At 31.5% G+C, this 16,761-nt stretch overlaps 2 protein-coding genes across 3 annotated transcripts; one reads left to right on the top strand and one right to left on the bottom strand.

The window, feature by feature from the left end:
• The first annotated feature begins 9 nt into the window (after positions 1-9).
• On the top strand, positions 10-5,929 carry LOC143244457 (ras-related C3 botulinum toxin substrate 1-like). 2 transcript variants are annotated; one of them, XM_076489146.1, is made up of 5 exons: positions 10-561; positions 1,957-2,028; positions 2,711-2,828; positions 3,445-3,507; positions 4,099-5,929. In XM_076489146.1, exons 1-5 carry the CDS (start codon positions 527-529, stop codon positions 4,387-4,389), a joined length of 579 nt encoding a protein of 192 aa, XP_076345261.1. In that variant the 5' UTR covers positions 10-526; the 3' UTR covers positions 4,390-5,929. The 2 variants fall into 2 exon arrangements, with proteins under 2 accessions (XP_076345261.1, XP_076345262.1); XM_076489147.1 differs by lacking the exon at positions 3,445-3,507 and having other exon boundaries at positions 53-561.
• On the bottom strand, positions 4,904-14,291 carry ATPsynF (ATP synthase, subunit F). The gene is made up of 5 exons (XM_076489148.1): positions 14,159-14,291; positions 13,753-13,883; positions 9,790-9,888; positions 7,384-7,500; positions 4,904-6,914 (listed from the first exon to the last, which is right to left on the bottom strand). Exons 2-5 carry the CDS (start codon positions 13,829-13,831, stop codon positions 6,883-6,885), a joined length of 327 nt encoding a protein of 108 aa, XP_076345263.1. The 5' UTR covers positions 13,832-13,883; positions 14,159-14,291; the 3' UTR covers positions 4,904-6,882.
• Between the last annotated feature and the right edge of the window lie 2,470 nt (positions 14,292-16,761).

Below are 16,761 nucleotides of genomic sequence, written 5' to 3'. Positions count from 1 at the left end.
AATAAAGTTACAGCATGACTAAAATTTGAACTGTAGATCCACGCCCCAATTTCCGTCACGGTTTCCTTTTAATTCCGGTCTGAGTGATAAGTATTGAATTTGTAGTGTTATACGATGTAGCTTTAACCGTAGTATTTCTAGTTGTAGGTTTACATTTATTAGTTAGCCGAATGGAAATACAGATGTTCGAAAACTACAGTATAATTCTTCTTAAGGAAGGTTGCATAATGTTGAGTTCATAATTTACAGTGCAAATAACAGGTGTTTTCGTGATTTTTTAAAATATTATTTTAGTAACAAATCTGTAGTTGTAAGAATACTAGTTGCACTAAGTAGTGTGGATGGACTTCTTGCTTAATTAAGCTGCGATTCTACTAATACGTAATTTACATTACTTTTGTAGGTTGAATAAATTCAGTATTTCATGTCCATAAGTAATAGTTGAGTTTGACGTCAGAGAGATTAAATATAGTTTTTGCTGTGATCAATGATTTTAGTTATAACTTGACATTTTACAACAATCAACATGCAAGCAATTAAATGTGTGGTAGTTGGAGATGGGTAAGTAACACTTTACACTTTTGTTTAATTCCACAAAAAATTACATGTTTCGAGTGTATTTATGTAAATTACGCATAAAAATATAGATTTTACCTCGGTTTTGTTATGACTTACTGTGGTCAAAGGGTTATTTAAGACTGTCAACACAGTTTGTTCACATTTCGTAATTTTTTATTTGTTTTTATATTATATACTAAGTGTATTTTAGCAGTTAAGTTTTACTGGTATCTTACTGTAAACAAAAGCAATGTGATAATATTGTAGCATTTATTATTGTGTGGTTATTTATTAATTGAAAAGTTATTTATGTTTGTGTATATAATTTGGGTTCAAGGTTTAGAGGCACTTATTTTAAAATATTGGTATGTATACGCTAGGATTCTACAGCTGAGAATTTTTTAGGAACATGCATTGTTCCCCAGAAACACCCCCAGTGTTTTCTATCTATCAAACAAACAGTGCAAGAAGACAAAACAAAAATAACTACTTTTTAAATGGTCAAGGTGCAACAGTAATCCTTGTTCTTCAAACAAATCATTATGTGATATGAACTTCTCACTCCTTAGAAAGGTCATATGAGGTCATCAGTTCATTAGAAGGTGTTGGTTAGATGTCACTTGGAATATTGTATGCAGTTTTGGTCATTTTATGTAAGAAAGGATGTTTGTTAATTATAAGAGATTGTTTATGAAATAGCTACAGGATGATGCCACATTTAGAAAGATTATCATATACAAATACAATTAATTTTCTTGAGATCTCTTTACCAGAGAGAAAGGTTTTTGTGGTGGTAACACAGTTGTTTTACTAAGAAGTTTAGAATCTGTAAATCTAGATGATGTATTCTTAAAACATCTGAAAGCAGTGAAACTAGAAAACATAATTTGTGCAAATGTTTTATGATGTATGTGGACACTATATGCCCAGACATTTTTTTCAATAATATCCTCATGAAATTTCAAGTTTGCAACTGTATTTTGTATATGTTTCAACAGCCCAGCATGGCCAGGTGGTTAGAATGTTCGACTTGTAATCTGAAGGTCATGTATTTAAATCCCCTCCACACCAAACATGCTTGCCCTTTCAGTCATGATGGGGGCATTATAATGCAACATTCAATCCCACTATTTGTTGGTAAAAGAGTAGCCCAAGAGTTGTCAGTGGGTGGTGATAACTAGCTGTCTACCCTCCAGTCTTTCACTGCTAAAAAGGGATGGCTAGCTCAGATAGCCCTTGTGTAAAATTTCAAAAAACAAACAAAGAAACAAGTTTCAAAAGTACCAGTAATAAGTAAACAAAATACATGAAATTGCTCCACTATCTGTTGTTTGAAACTTATTACCTATATAATAATTATTGTATTAACTGGGTTTTTAATTTAAAATTTCCTTGCAGAGCTGTTGGTAAAACATGTCTATTAATAAGTTACACAACAAATGCATTTCCAGGAGAATACATCCCAACAGTGTGAGTACCTCTTTCCATATTAAGTATCACTAATATAAGAATCCAGTTAATTTCCTGGACTAATTCTTTACTATTGTTTCAGCATTAATACTTATTCTAAGCTGGAGAAGCAATATTGTAATTAATTATATATGTCATAGGTTAACAAAGAGAGAGCTTGCAGATGACTGTTGCTGAGCATGTCTTAGGGATGAGAGTGCCCGTGTTCATTTGTCAGTAAGACATGCCGGGCAACGGGTAGGTTCAAACTTTGTTAACCTGAAGATGACCTAGGAAGGTCAAAAACGTTGTTCTCTATTTTAATATCCATACCAACCATTTTGAGATACGTTTTTAATTCAGGTGGGTTTCTTGTCATCATGAATTAGCCCTATTATATTTTCAATGTAAAGTATAGCTAGTGAACAGCAAATATTTCAATAAATATACATGTGTATGTGCAATACCACTGTATTGTTTGTGGGTTAAACAACCTATCTGTAAAATATTGTTTGCTAGTAGAGAAGTTGAATGTACTCCATTAATAGTACATGTTAAATGTATTTATTTTATTCTTTTATTATTATTAACTTTCAAATATTGTTTTACACAGGAGATTGTGACAGTTTATGTGAATCATTCTCATTATTTCTTGGTCTTATTATAATCAAAATGATGTGTAACAAATGAAGACTGATTGCAGGTTTGATAATTACTCTGCCAATGTTATGGTGGACGGCAAACCAATCAATCTCGGTTTGTGGGACACAGCAGGACAAGAAGACTATGACAGACTAAGGCCACTGTCTTACCCTCAGACAGTAAGCATGTTTTAAACGCGTACTTTAATAATAACAATTCCCGTACCTGGTCCAACCTCTCAAAGATCCCTTTCATTTGTGGGTAGATGCACAATTCTTGACATTTGCAAGTTTGTATACAAAAGCATTTAAATTTTGTACTATCTGGAAATTCATACCAAATTTGAAAAATACACAAAAATTATAATTTCAAATACAGATTGTCAACCTTGTAAATACTGAGTGGTTTATTGCTGATCCTTGCAACATCATATTATTTATCAAATATTTTAGTCCTTTAATTTCTTTCTCTCTCCCATGAGGTATTAGTTTTCAATTAATCTGTCTTGTTAATTATCTTTATCCAAACCATTCTTCGAATTAAATATTGCATCGTGGAACAGAGTCAACTTTTAAGTGTAGTATTAAGGAACCACACTTCTCTTGTTGTGTGGTATGGAAAGCCAATGTGTGTAACGATATGTAGTGTTGATAATTTAACGACACCTACATTATGAACTGATCCTATTTGGGTAAAACTTTACATGTTTTGTTCTTTTTTTAATGCATAAATAATATAGTTTCAACAGGACATAAAATGTAAGTAGATTATTCACTAAACCTTTTTCCCCTTTAGGATGTCTTCCTAATTTGTTTTTCTCTTGTGAACCCTGCATCATTTGAGAATGTCAGAGCAAAGGTGAATTATCAGTTATTTGTTTGTTTAACTACAAAAACAAATTATTGAGCAGAATTTCAATATATTTTGGTTTTGTAATTTGAGTAATCCAGATATAAAATACTATTTTTTTTTTATTTAAAACAAAAATGACACTTCTGTTAGAGAATAAATGCATTACTTCTTATTTTAGCACAAGCAATTCATATTTGAAACCACAAAGTTTTTTTTCTGTGTGAGGTATCTACAAGTTATTTAAATAAAAACAGAAGCAAAAGTCAGTTTTGTTTTTTTCCTTTCAATTTTTGTTAGCAAACTGCAACTAAGAGTTAATTAAATGTTGTATAACTACAAAATGATGTTTGTTTATTGGCATCCAGTTGTAATTATTGAGGATTTCCAAAGTAGTAAATACAATTAGCTGAGCAAGTTAACTAACTCAGGTTTGGTTTGTCAAATATTTATTCTGTGACTTGTTTTAAATCTGAAGGCGAGTTCCTTGCCATTAAAAAACTAATAGAACAGTTCACCAGAATATATGTGCTTAAGATTGTATTTAGTAACATAGAAGAGATCTACTTTTACAATGACTTAATTAAACCTTTACATCAGTGGTATCCAGAGATTGCCCACCATTGCCCCAATACACCCATAATTTTGGTAGGTACCAAGTTAGACCTACAAGATGACAAAGACACCATCAACAAGTTGAAAGACCGTAAACTTAACACCCTCACCTATCCTCAAGGGTTGGCTATGGCTAAGGAGGTGGGAGCCCTCAAGTACCTTGAGTGTTCAGCACTGACCCAAAAAGGTTTGAAGAATGTCTTTGATGAAGCAATTAGAGCTGTTCTATGCCCTCAACCCAAGCCAAGTAAGAAGAAAAAATGTGCGTTATTGTGAAATGATACTTCTGAAAAGAAATATCCAGTTTCTTGCTGACAGATGTGTTCTATCATCACACAGACTGATGAACGTTTTGTCAAGGACCAATCATGCTACAACATTGAACACATGGACGTAGGATGCTGTCTTCTTTCTTTGTGCCCATAACAGTTCAGTAAAGTGCAACTAATATTTGGTTCAGGACTTGGAGTTCTGAATTTTTGTTTTAATTAATGCATGTAAATAGATTTAAAAAGCTGTTGGTGAGATATAATTAATGTCTGTTTTCATTTAACATGTTATAGAGCTTGAAAGAAACCATTAAAGTTCATTTTTTACATTCAAAATTAATTCTTTGTGAAAAAGTTGTAACATAACGTAGGTATCACATTTTAAAACTAAGTTAACATATGTATGTACTTTTTAGTACAAGTTCAACATTGTACAGGTAATATAGTTAGGCTGTTGGTTGAATATGATTAGTCACTGAGTTTATAATACATTTCATTTAACTAACAGCTGGAATAATAAATTGTAATAATGGGAAACACCAACTTTATTTCCTTATTTTCAGGAATTGTGGCCCAAATCAATTAAATATAATGAAAACTTATAAGAACACTATTTTTAGTTACTTAGACAGATGAAATAAATGAAAATAACTTTCAGTAACACTACTTTTGATTATTTTATCAGAAAATAAGGAATGGAGTTGAATTAATTGTTCATTTCAGATACTACTGTTTAGGTAAGGACATACATACAGAGAGTAAAGCTGTCTGAGCATACACCCCTTATTCAGTATAATAATGGAATTAAAATTATCATTCTTGATAAAAACTTCATAAATTAATCTCAAAGAAACACATGGAGTACCACTGTGTAAAGTTTGATCATTTCACATGTCAATGTTATATAGCTGTATTAGAATGATACAAAATTAACAATTAAAATTTATAACAAAAGGAACCTGTGATGAAGTAAAAAAAAATCTGGCATTTAGTCCATCAGTGATTATCAATGATACGTGTACATCCAAGAGAAATGTTACAGCAATGATCATGGTACCATCTCCCCTTTTGTTTTATGAAACTTTTGTTACTATAACTATGCGAGTGAAGTAAAGAACTTTTTTTTTAGGAAAATTATATTTAACTTTTTAATCCTTTGTAAAATATTGTATGACTGAGTTGGCAGCATTAAGCTAAAGACCCCAAAATAAAAATGATTGCAGACAACTTCACAGTTCTGACCCCAATTTCTTTCCAAAACAGCCAAACTTAAATATCTAAGTAAATAGTGCATGCATTTTATGACAAGTATACAGAAATGTTAGAAAAAAATCTAATTGTTCTAATTCTATAGTGCTCTCTCTCCATCAGATTTTATGCTATGAAGTTGTAATAAAAGTTTGAGAAAGTTAATGTGTTAAGTTATAAATTTGAGTCTACTGATGTCATCTTTGATAACTGCCAATATAAAAATTTTTTGTATGTAAAAAAACAAGTTTGTATTATGGTTTTTACATGCATTTCAATAAAGCATTTGATTTATTCAATGTGTATTGTCATTTGAAACTTTCCACTAGGATAAAATAATTGCCAAGTTTAGTTGAAGATAAGGGAGTAATCTTCAAAGATTTTGTAGGTGGGATAACAAACCCAAGCCAATAGAAACTATTACATATCCAAAACAATATTTTGCAGTCCATTCTAATCTACCTTAAAATTGACTTACATCAAACAAACTAAACCTCATCTAGTAACTGTTACAAAAAAATTCTATTCTATGGATATAAAATCAGCAACTCTTTCTAACTTGTCATATAACATTTTCATTCACCGAAATATCGGCTTAAAAAACTGTCAAAACATCACAACATACTAGTAGCTCAGAATGTTGTCTATTATTGAGTACACTTAGTGGAAGGTTACTAGAACTACAAGGCTAATAAAAACATTTCCTAGGAAACTTTAGAAATAGTTATTAGATACAATTTGTTACATACTCAACTGAAATCCAGATCTAACTATGTGTCATTGCCACAAAAAATGATGAAAGCATTTTAAAATCATGACAGGTATGTGGGTACTGTACCCCCATTATTTATTGCCAGCCTGTAATGCTTTAATGAGTTAGGTACCAAATCATATTTATTAAAATGTTTTACTTTTCACTAGCTAAAAGGTTTTTCAATACACCATAACTACTGACCAGAAACTTCAGTTTTTTCCTAAATACTGAAAAAAAAACGAAAATAAAAATTTAGCTTTTTTGTTTCAAAACGAATTTAGTAAAAAAAATAAAACTACAGAAAATGTTAACAATTACTAATTGAACCTACTTTTAATTATCTTAGTTTTCTACATATATAGCTGTGTTATACAACAATACTTCAAACACTAATAATTTCAAAATGTTTATTTCCCTCAAATATCCTTCTGGCTTTTAATTTTTTTTCACTGGGAGATGGTCTTCAGTTCCTCTCTAACCATTCTATGACCACAATTCTCACCAGTGGTATTTGTAGTTCCTGTGGTGGCCTGCAGGAGCATAAAAAAATATTTAGTGGATAACTAAGTAACTTCTTTTGTAATTACATATAAATCTACACAACTTGCCATCTTTGGATTGCCCACAACAGAGGTTGAGCCCAACAAGTTATGCTTAACAAGATGTAGTGGTGTGAATTAGGAACCAGGTGGGATACAGAATTAGTTTTACAACACATTAATAAAATGAAGCAGTACACATCCTGCAGAGTTATTTTTTTTACTGTTTGTACGAGGTATTACTTACTGTTACACTTAAAGTAGAATTTTAATTTTGTTCTTCTGGATGGATAATAAAAGTTCCACCATTTGTAATGGTGCTCACTTATTCTTCAAATAGAATGATATTCCCACAATGAATAGTTGAAATACACTTAAGCTACAAGTCTTACCTTTTTAGCACCTTGGAAAAGTTACACAACTTAAAATTAAACATTTCTGATGTAAAAACTGTACTTACGTAGCTTGGGGTAGTTAATAACGTAGAAAAAGCCAATGCATCCCAAGCATAACTGAATAATTCCTGCAAGACCTGCATGTTTCGGTTGAATGTACTTGTGTTGCCAGCGCCACCAAGCTAATATAAGAAAAAGTTGTTGTTTTTTTAAGTTTTTTTTTTGTTCCCCAGTAAACTCTACATGAGAATGCACAATGTTCTACTAATGGAACAAAAAGTTGGGTAATCAGTTCAAAAACAAAATCTTAAAATATGAAATTATTTATATGTTATTTAAAAATAGTATGGCTAATATTAGTGACCATTAACAGTGTAGGTAGCCAACTGATGGAAACAGTGCACACTTAAATGTCATAAAGAGGAACATAAGAATAATATGGTTAATTAGCTGTATTGATTTTTAGTTTCACTCAAAGCACTGACCTCACTCTAATCAGAAGTTTGTAATGTAATTCCCCAGATTTTTAAAAATAAAATAGTGCGCACCAACATTACGGATAACCTCAAAGGTAATACAGTGGAGCGCCATTAAGCAGCAGACCAGTAAACCGCGAAATCGCTTAAGCCGCTGTAGCAAGTCTTGTGAGCGAGGATTATCGCAGCTCACCTCTAATTTAACAACGTGTAAAAACGCGGCTTACAAATTTAATCCTGGCTTTATAACTTCAAGGGGATAGTTAAAAAGGATTTGCTTTAATTTGGGAAATAAATAAAATATATTACAATAGAAATCGACAGTTGATCTACCTTATCCGCTCTCTATGTCAGCTTTATGGAGGCTGCCATTGTTACCGAATAACACCTCTCCATACATTAAAGTTAATCCGTGGTAAATCTGTGAAAAAAGTGATCAATAATTAAAGTATTATTTTTAATTCGATAATCCGATATAATGATCACGCAATGGCCCTGATGAGGCTCCTCGGCAGAGCTGTTGGCGACTTCGGCTTTTCAGTCACAAAGGTTTAAGCCGCGGTTAAGCAGGTTGACCCCCCAAATACCGCGGCTTAACTGCGCTCCACTGTACGATTTTAATCAATACATGCACTCATTAAATTGTATGATTTTATCTGTATTTACTACACAGCAATGCCTGTACTTTTGTTATTTCCACAACTGTCCAAACTTTCAGTATTTATGATTTACTTTTGGAAGATTAAAAAGACATAACTGACAATAACTAGCCTTCCAGTACTATAATTAATTTACTTTCAAAATCAATAAATTCATACAAGATAAGGGATTTCCATATAATGTTTCAGAAAATGAGAGAGCCTTGATGGACAAAATGACCACTTGTTATAATTTGGAAACAAAATATTTTTTGTAGTTTATTGTGGCTTAAGTTGACTTCCATATCTTATAAAAGATGTCTGCAATCATTTTTAAAATCACCAAAAAATCCAATGACAATTTTATTTTATAGTTTCCAGGTTGGGAACTGTTGGCTTTCCAAATATTCATGCACATTTAGTAGTTTATGTTTTACAGTAAACAGTCAGGTGTCACCAGTATTATGCAATATTGCAGTTAAAATGATATGTTACTTTAAAAAATTACTTATAACAGTGGAGTCCACACATTCAATAAGGTTGTACTTTTGTTGATTGAAATGAATAGGCATAAGAAAATTGACCAATTTTCCATGTAAGAACTCCAGGGTAATTAATCAGTTTAATTAAAATAATTGACATTTTTATTTTATCTGTGCGACTATGTTACCATAACTACTAATTATAGGGTTTAATGCTACCAATAATTCTTTACCATTTTGCTAGTGTCACCTTACAATTCTTATCTCATCCTATCATTTATATAAAGTTAAATTAATTCTTCAAGATAAAGAAAAAAATCAGTTCTAAAAGTAAAATGAATGGTCATTATAAAACATTTTCTGAGTATCATTAAACATGCATATTTCACTGTGTTGTTAGAATTAAAAAATACATGTTACACATACATATACACATCGCATAGAAGACAAACATTGGACACACAAGTTACTAGCTTATACATCAAGATTTACAAAAATGGTTGGTATTAACCTTCTGGGGTCAATGAGACTGTACTGGGGATAAATAAAACACTGGGGTTAATAGGGATCATAAATGGTCCCTAGTTTAAGGTTGGCCTACACAACTAAACTGCCCAATCCTTGGTACCAACAGCAAATAAATGACTTTCATCACTTTTCTACAGTGTATAAATTCATGTAGTAATGAAAAAATATATATTTCAAAAATAAATTTTAAAATAAACCTTTTATTTTATGCTTACTATAAAAAAAATATTAATTTGAGAGTCATACCACAACTTTATAAGTTTGTCTAGGGGTTGAAAACTCAAAAGATATGGGAAACCCCACTCTAGACAACACCAATGCTAAATTGGTATTGAAATAATACTGACCTCTGCTAATGACTCCTGTCACAGCACCCGGTGACTTGTTACGTCGTAATATCCACTGGCCAAGTTCCCCAACTTTCACCTCCCCAAAGGGAATATCAGCTGTAATTAAACACAAAATGACAAGTTAACACATTAAGAATTCTAAATAATACAACTCTAACCACATATCAAGTCACATGTGAGGGAAAAATCTATTTACATACTGAAGGTTTATGTAGGCATATCTGCATATTCTATTTTAATAAAAATCATGCAAATTTCCTGGGAGGTCAGCAACAAGATTGTGGACCCATAAAGCTAAAACATGGGGTATGATTTCCTGCACGGATGCTGCACACACATTTCATTACATTGTTTTTCACTGAGGCAACAACCATGACAAATGTATTTAGAGATGGCAATATCACAATCTTGTGTTCCACTCTTGCAAGCCTAACTAAGAAAACTAAAATCAAACTATTAAACAGTCTTTGTGCAGATGGATGACCCAATGACTGATAGGCTGAGTCACTTTCCATTAGCACTGCCATCTACTAGCATCACCACTGTATAGACATTCAATTTTGGGCATTGTTGGAGAGAAACAGATGTAGGCCTTACAAATGTTCATTTTTCAATTTAAAGATTATCATCTATTTACAAAACTACTGTTAATTCCAACATAATTATGTACATATGGTGCATCTGCTTTTCAAACAAGAAAAATACTTCATAAAGAAAAAAAACTGTTTCCTGTGGTCAATATTTATCTAAACATAAGACCAAACTCATCATGCTTGTTAATTTTAGTGAATTAAATTAATTATAGTCTATAATTTCAAAATAAATTATTGCAATCGCCCATTCCAAAATAATTATCAATGTTTCATTTAAGTCGAATGCTCCGATCATCAGAAGTTAAAATTATATTTGCTACCAAATTTTAGTTGACATCAAATTACATGGAAAGAAGAAAGAATGAAAGCTTATTTTTAGGAAGTTTTACTAAATTAGGAAATGCATCAAATTGTTATAAAGTGTTCAGATTATGTCTGCTACAAGAGAAAAGTTGTCATAGGGTGAAGAGGTTAAGAAATTGTTTTCTCTTGAAAAAAGAAGAGTTAGAGGAGATCTGACTGAGGTGTTTAAGATTGTTAAGGGAAATTATGGTGTTAATACATCCATTTTTTTTTCCTACTTAGCAGCAAGAATAGTAGGGCTAGGGGACAAATTTTGGTAGAGTAGAATAATCTACAGCTAACACTGTTATTTTTCTAACAGGGTGGTTGACATCTGGAACTGGTTGCATTTGGGTGTTATGGAAGCAGTAAATTTAAGTGAGTTAAAGAAAATGCTTGATAACTATATGAATGGCAAGGGCTGGATTTGAGGGGTTTTTACTTTAATACTTTAATAAATTTAGTTTAATTTAAAGAATGAGACAGCCTAGATGGACCAGTAGACCTCTTGTTGTTCTTAAACATTATGTTACATTATATTTTTACAAAAACAGCTCAAAAACATTTACATGGATAGTTGAAATAATTAAACCTGATGATAATTAGTTATTTTGGAGACATCAGTCACTTTAGTTACAATTTTAGTTAATTAACAGCTGGAATAATAATAAAACAAGAAAAAGAAGTAATAATAATAAAAAAAAAGAATTTTGGTTAGTTATTTTCTTGATGTTAATTCTTTTACATGACACTAACTGATAACAGAGTTAACTGTCCAGCTTCAACTGTATTTCATGTTGGGTTCTCTTCCTTGAGGATCCTGAAGGGTTCAAAGGAGGGTACAGAGATAAGACCTCTGATGTAAAGGTTGTCTTACAAGAACAGCTTAAGATCTCCAAAATTGTTTTGCACCGACAAAGAAAAACTACAGGGAATCTGACCAACATGTCCAAGATTGTTAGAGGGAATCAACAGCACTGACACTTCATCCTTTTTATACATAAAATTTGGTGGGGAAAAAAAAAAAAAGTCATCTTCAGTTTAAAAGTTTTACTTTTTTAGGAAGATGGTAAACTGTTTGAATGAGTTGCCTTCAGAAGAGGTAGATACAGTAAGCTAAAGTTATCAAGGTTGGATTTAAGTTTTGTTTTTTGAAGTGGTTTGGACAGTCTTAATAAACTAACATACTTTGTTGATTATATGCGATTTCAACTTCAAAAATACTGATGGGGGTTGTTTGTAATCAGGAAGTAAAGACGATGGCATGAAAAAGCTACCATTTCATGTAAACTGAAACTTCAAAAGGTTCTTGATTGTCTGAAGTGGGAAAACCTTTAAAAAGGCAAGATTACCACAAAACACAAAGCAAAAATTTTAGGGTTAGGAAAAAACTTATCTTGAGTACAAATAACTTAAACAGAAAATGTTATTGAAGATTGATCAAAACTATTACAATATTTTAAAAAATTCCAAATGTTTGTTAGAATGGAAGAGGTAGACTTTGATAAAATATACTACGAACATCAATGAAGATCAACCACACAAGATAGTTATTTTAAATACATCAAAGGGGAAAAAAAATGTTAAAATGGGAATTGGCTTCAAAAAAATGAAGACAAAGGCTTTTGTTTTTCTCATTAGATTTTACTAGGTTAAGACACAGGATAAATTCATTATGTATATCTCCTTGCAAAAGAATATCCAACATCCTCAAAAACAGTTCAGGTTAGAATGGAGCTGGCATGATTGAAAAACATGAAATAAAACAAGGCACTGGACTAGATGCTATTTATCCTACATTAGTGAATGAAACAACAGAGCAAACTTGTTGACCAATATATAATATAGATAAATTTTAGTCTTAAGGAAATAAGTTGTTCATAATACTAATTATTCATGCAATTTTCCTGGGAAAATTAGTTAAAATTGATAAAGAAAAATATCTCTAAAATCTTCTAGACAATGTATAAAAGTGACCAATAAGACAAACTGGATGTTTGTATACAGAAAATATTACATAAAAGTTAAAGGAGAACCATTGGATCAATACAAGGTACTAACTAGACTTCATTTGGAAATACATCTTCAACTTTAATAACTGTATTTAAGAAAGAATATTGAGCTGGTGGATAGCAATAAGAAAGCTAAGAAGATGACTTCAGGCAGGAGAAAATATTTTGAATAGGTATCAGAAAAGGGATAAGAACAATTTTTCTTTTAAAAATTCTGGAAGAATTTTAGGTCATGAAAAAGAAGAAAGAGTGCAAAGGGCAACAACTGAGAAGGTAAAGAAGAAAAATGAAAGTAGAAATTATGAGAAAAAAAAAACTATATTTACTGGACTTTGTCACTGTGGTGATACTAGTAATCAATCAGATAGTGGAAAATTTGTAAAGAGTTTTAAAGCTTTGATAAAGGCCATAGAAAAAATAAAGTTTATGATTTCTTTAAAAGAACATTCATGCCCAAGTTTACTTTTGGAAAAGCTGAAATATCTCTAAATATTTTCACAGAAGAAGGAGAGTTTGAGAGAACATCAAATTAAGATTGAAATTCATAAATTCTGATGAAGTACCACCAGACTATGGTAGAGGGCACAAATTTTTCTTTAAGATATGAAAAACAAAACTTTTATGAATAGTTTGGATGAGTAGTTTAGTTTCAAATGATATGTATAAATCGCCTTTTAGCAAAAGTAGGGGCCAACACTATAAAAATCTGATACGGGAATCCGCGATTTTCTAAACCTGTAAAAATTGGTTTAAATATTTCGTACGGACAAGTGTGAAAGGACAGTCTCGAAGAACCAAGGGTTTCTTGTTGTGCATAGGAGATGTAGAGGAAAAAAAAAAAAAGGAATAGTTTATAAATACAATCGACAAGATGTTAATGAAATGTGGAGCATACACGGTACAGGGTGATCTCAGAAGAGGTCTAATCCTCAGACTATGCAGTAATTATTATTATACATTAACAACATTTAAGATACTAACATACATAATACTGCAATTACAATTATTGTTACCTTTGCCATAATATCTTGCTGGATCATATGGGCCATGAACCTTAGGATTATATTCGGCTGGATAATCTCCAAAACCCATATTGATATTTTATCCAAAATTTATTCGTCCCACAAGGTTAGAAAAGCGTCCTCTGTAAAAATGAAAGTAGCGTAGAAATATATTTTTAACGGAAAATATTTCCAAGACAAGAAAAACTGAAAAAGGCTCCTTTTTGACCGTATGAAATTTCATAGGCAATTATAATTTCAAAGAATATTTTTATCTTACATTTACTTCCCTTTTTAAAAGAATGGTAGCATAAAATTTGCTATTATAATTCAATTTTGAAACCAAAGTGATAATAGGTTAAAATAAAAAAATAAATTATATATTCATCATACGTAAAATACAAAATCTCGTGTTTACCTTTAAGCTAAAACTTCTTAAAGCATTCTTTAAAAAAAAGAGTGCAATAAATTAGACATTTAAAAGTTTGAAGGCAGTTTTACCAAGCAATGAAGAAGACTTTATTGTAAGTGTAAGACCTTTTGACAAGATTACGTCATCATCAGTCAAGACGTCTCCAAACGTTCATTTCCGAAAAAGTGGGTTCATCGTCACCAAATTTGGCATTTGCTTTAGAATCTTTCTTGCCTGTTTAACTCTTAGATTTTCATTCCCTTAAAGAAGACACACACACAACCTGTGTTAAAATTTAAGTATGTTACTTTTTGCGGAAATTTAATAATCAAGTGACATTTCTGTGAATGTATATTTATTAAAGAAACTTAAACTACATTCTTATTAACTAACATACTGTCATAACGATAAAGGGAAGGAAATGATCAAAAGGATTATTATTACATTTTATTCATTTGAAACGAGCTTGACAGATAGCGCCAAATCTGAATTAAACATTTCATTAGCTCTATAGTTTTTACAAAGCTCAGTCGGCTTAACTTTATTTATTACTTCAAACTGTACACTCTTAATATAATCATATGTATGTGGCATTAAACTTCACTGACGTACAGAAGAAAATCCAAGAGTTTCAGAAAAATGAAGATTCAGGATACTAAATGAGGATTCTGGACAAAAATGCAAAACATAAATTGATCACGAACGATAAAGGAAAACAAGTATAGTTTAAAACACATTTTTTAAAAAGTTTACCAACATTGTGTTACCTTGTGAAAACTGGCTAGGATTTTTATGTATCTTCTGTCTACTGGAATCAAAAGCAAGAGATACAATTGAACCATGGAAACACCAGACTTAAACACTTTGATGAAACAAAGAAGTCAGGTATTTTGTGTAATTCAACAGATGATCTATGCAATTTTAAGTTACTCCAAACCAACATTCACATGTTTCTGTGTTGCCTTCTAATACTCCCATACAGAAACAAGTACACATTAGCTTGAGACTTTAAAGACAAAGGTTGTAGCGTGTAGCCTTTACCTGAGTAAGAGTTTAAGACCTTTATTATTTTTATTGTATGCTTAGTATAAGGATTTAGGACTAACCTAAACTCCATAGTTGACCTTCCTAAGATAATATTCAGGATTATGGCCGCAAACATCGATAACACGCACAGGGCGACTACATAACTTATTAATTAATGCTGTGGTTTCCAAACTTTATATCGTGACATCTCCCAACTCAACATTATTCTTCTTGACCCCCTTCTTTGTACTGAATAATTTTTTACAAATGATAATAACAGGAAATACAATGATTTCTTTGTTTCTCTTTGATAAATTTCTCAAATATTAGCAGGAAAAGTTTAAATATTAAACACTCGTTTTTCTGCTTCTTTGTTATTTTTGGGTCCTCCTGAAAAAAGGCCGTGCCTCCCCAGTCACCGCTTTGTGTCCTTGGGGCGCATCCCACAGTTTGGAAACCACTGATTATACAGGCCTGCATTATTGTATTGTCTCGAAATTTTTACATGTTTAACTATGTTCTGAATATGTAAGTGATATCTATTTTTCACCATTACGTACAGATAATTTTACAAAATGTCATATCGCAAAACGTGAAATAAAGACCACAACATGTAGTATTGTTTGTTTAAAATTAAGCACAAAGCTACACAATGAGCTATCTGTGCTCTGCCCACAAGGATATTGAAACCCAGTTTTTAGTGTGTAAGTCCGCAGACATACCGCTGTGCTACTGGGGGGGGGGGCAACATGTAGTATTAAAAGACGTAGATTTCACACATACACACATACAATCAGGATAGATATTCGTTTGAGATCAATGTTCTTCCCTTTTCTTCAATTTGTTTTTTTTTTTTAACAAACATAATGATAAAAATGTTCACTTTGGTAAACAAAATATTAATTTGATCCAAGTGAGTTGTTTTTTTTCTCACTCTCTTCCGGATTTGTAAAAAATCCTTATGTGATAGAAAAACTGAATATTATTTTCAAAATTTGAGTACCTGAATTATGGAAGATCTGTCATTAAAACTAAAACAATTTTTATAAAGTTTAAATTCGTGGGCCTATGCTAGTAATGCATTCTAATCATTGATATGTTTTGTTTCAAGATAAAACACTTCTAGTTAGACTGATGTATTATATTAGTTACATTAATGATGACGAGAAAACCCACTTGTAGAGAAAAAATATATATGTAAAAACGGCTGGTTTGGGTTGAGAAAATACAGAAGAAATGTACAGAAGAAAATGTGTTTTGAGATTGTTGGTGTCTCCCCCCTTCCCCACACACACACACACAGGAACGATATTGTATAGAACGATGATGTTTTAACGGTTCATACAGCGTCACTAGAAACGCCAGAAAAAACTGATAGCTACAGAGTTTTTCGCATTTTATTATTCTACGTTCTTTTTTGCATTATTTTATTAAGTAAAAATTATTTACTACACTACTACCTTCAGCATGAAAAAAGTAGTGTTAATAGAGTTACTGACTTTCTTAAGTTTTTTCTCTCTCTCTCTCGTGATAAACAAACAAACAACCTTTCAAGAGCTTTATAACGAATCAGCAGGGTGGCG

The sequence above is a fragment of the Tachypleus tridentatus genome, chromosome 2 (genome assembly GCF_004210375.1).
Source record: "Tachypleus tridentatus isolate NWPU-2018 chromosome 2, ASM421037v1, whole genome shotgun sequence".
In the NCBI taxonomy this organism is placed as follows: domain Eukaryota; kingdom Metazoa; phylum Arthropoda; class Merostomata; order Xiphosura; family Limulidae; genus Tachypleus; species Tachypleus tridentatus.
The sequence above is the reverse complement of the archived record's forward strand: the minus strand, read 5'-3'. Positions and strand labels throughout refer to the sequence as shown.

Coding starts and splice junctions, on each gene's coding strand:
- LOC143244457 (XM_076489146.1), top strand. CDS start 527: ATGCAAGCAATTAAATGTGTGGTAGTTGGAGATGG. Junction 562..1,956: donor TGTGTGGTAGTTGGAGATGG/GTAAGTAACACT, acceptor ATTTCCTTGCAG/AGCTGTTGGTAAAACATGTC. Junction 2,829..3,444: donor CACTGTCTTACCCTCAGACA/GTAAGCATGTTT, acceptor TTTCCCCTTTAG/GATGTCTTCCTAATTTGTTT.
- ATPsynF (XM_076489148.1), bottom strand. CDS start 13,831: ATGGGTTTTGGAGATTATCCAGCCGAATATAATCCTAAGGTTCATGGC. Junction 9,889..13,752: donor AGCAAGATATTATGGCAAAG/GTAACAATAATT, acceptor GTTTAATTACAG/CTGATATTCCCTTTGGGGAG. Junction 7,501..9,789: donor GACAGGAGTCATTAGCAGAG/GTCAGTATTATT, acceptor TTCTTATATTAG/CTTGGTGGCGCTGGCAACAC.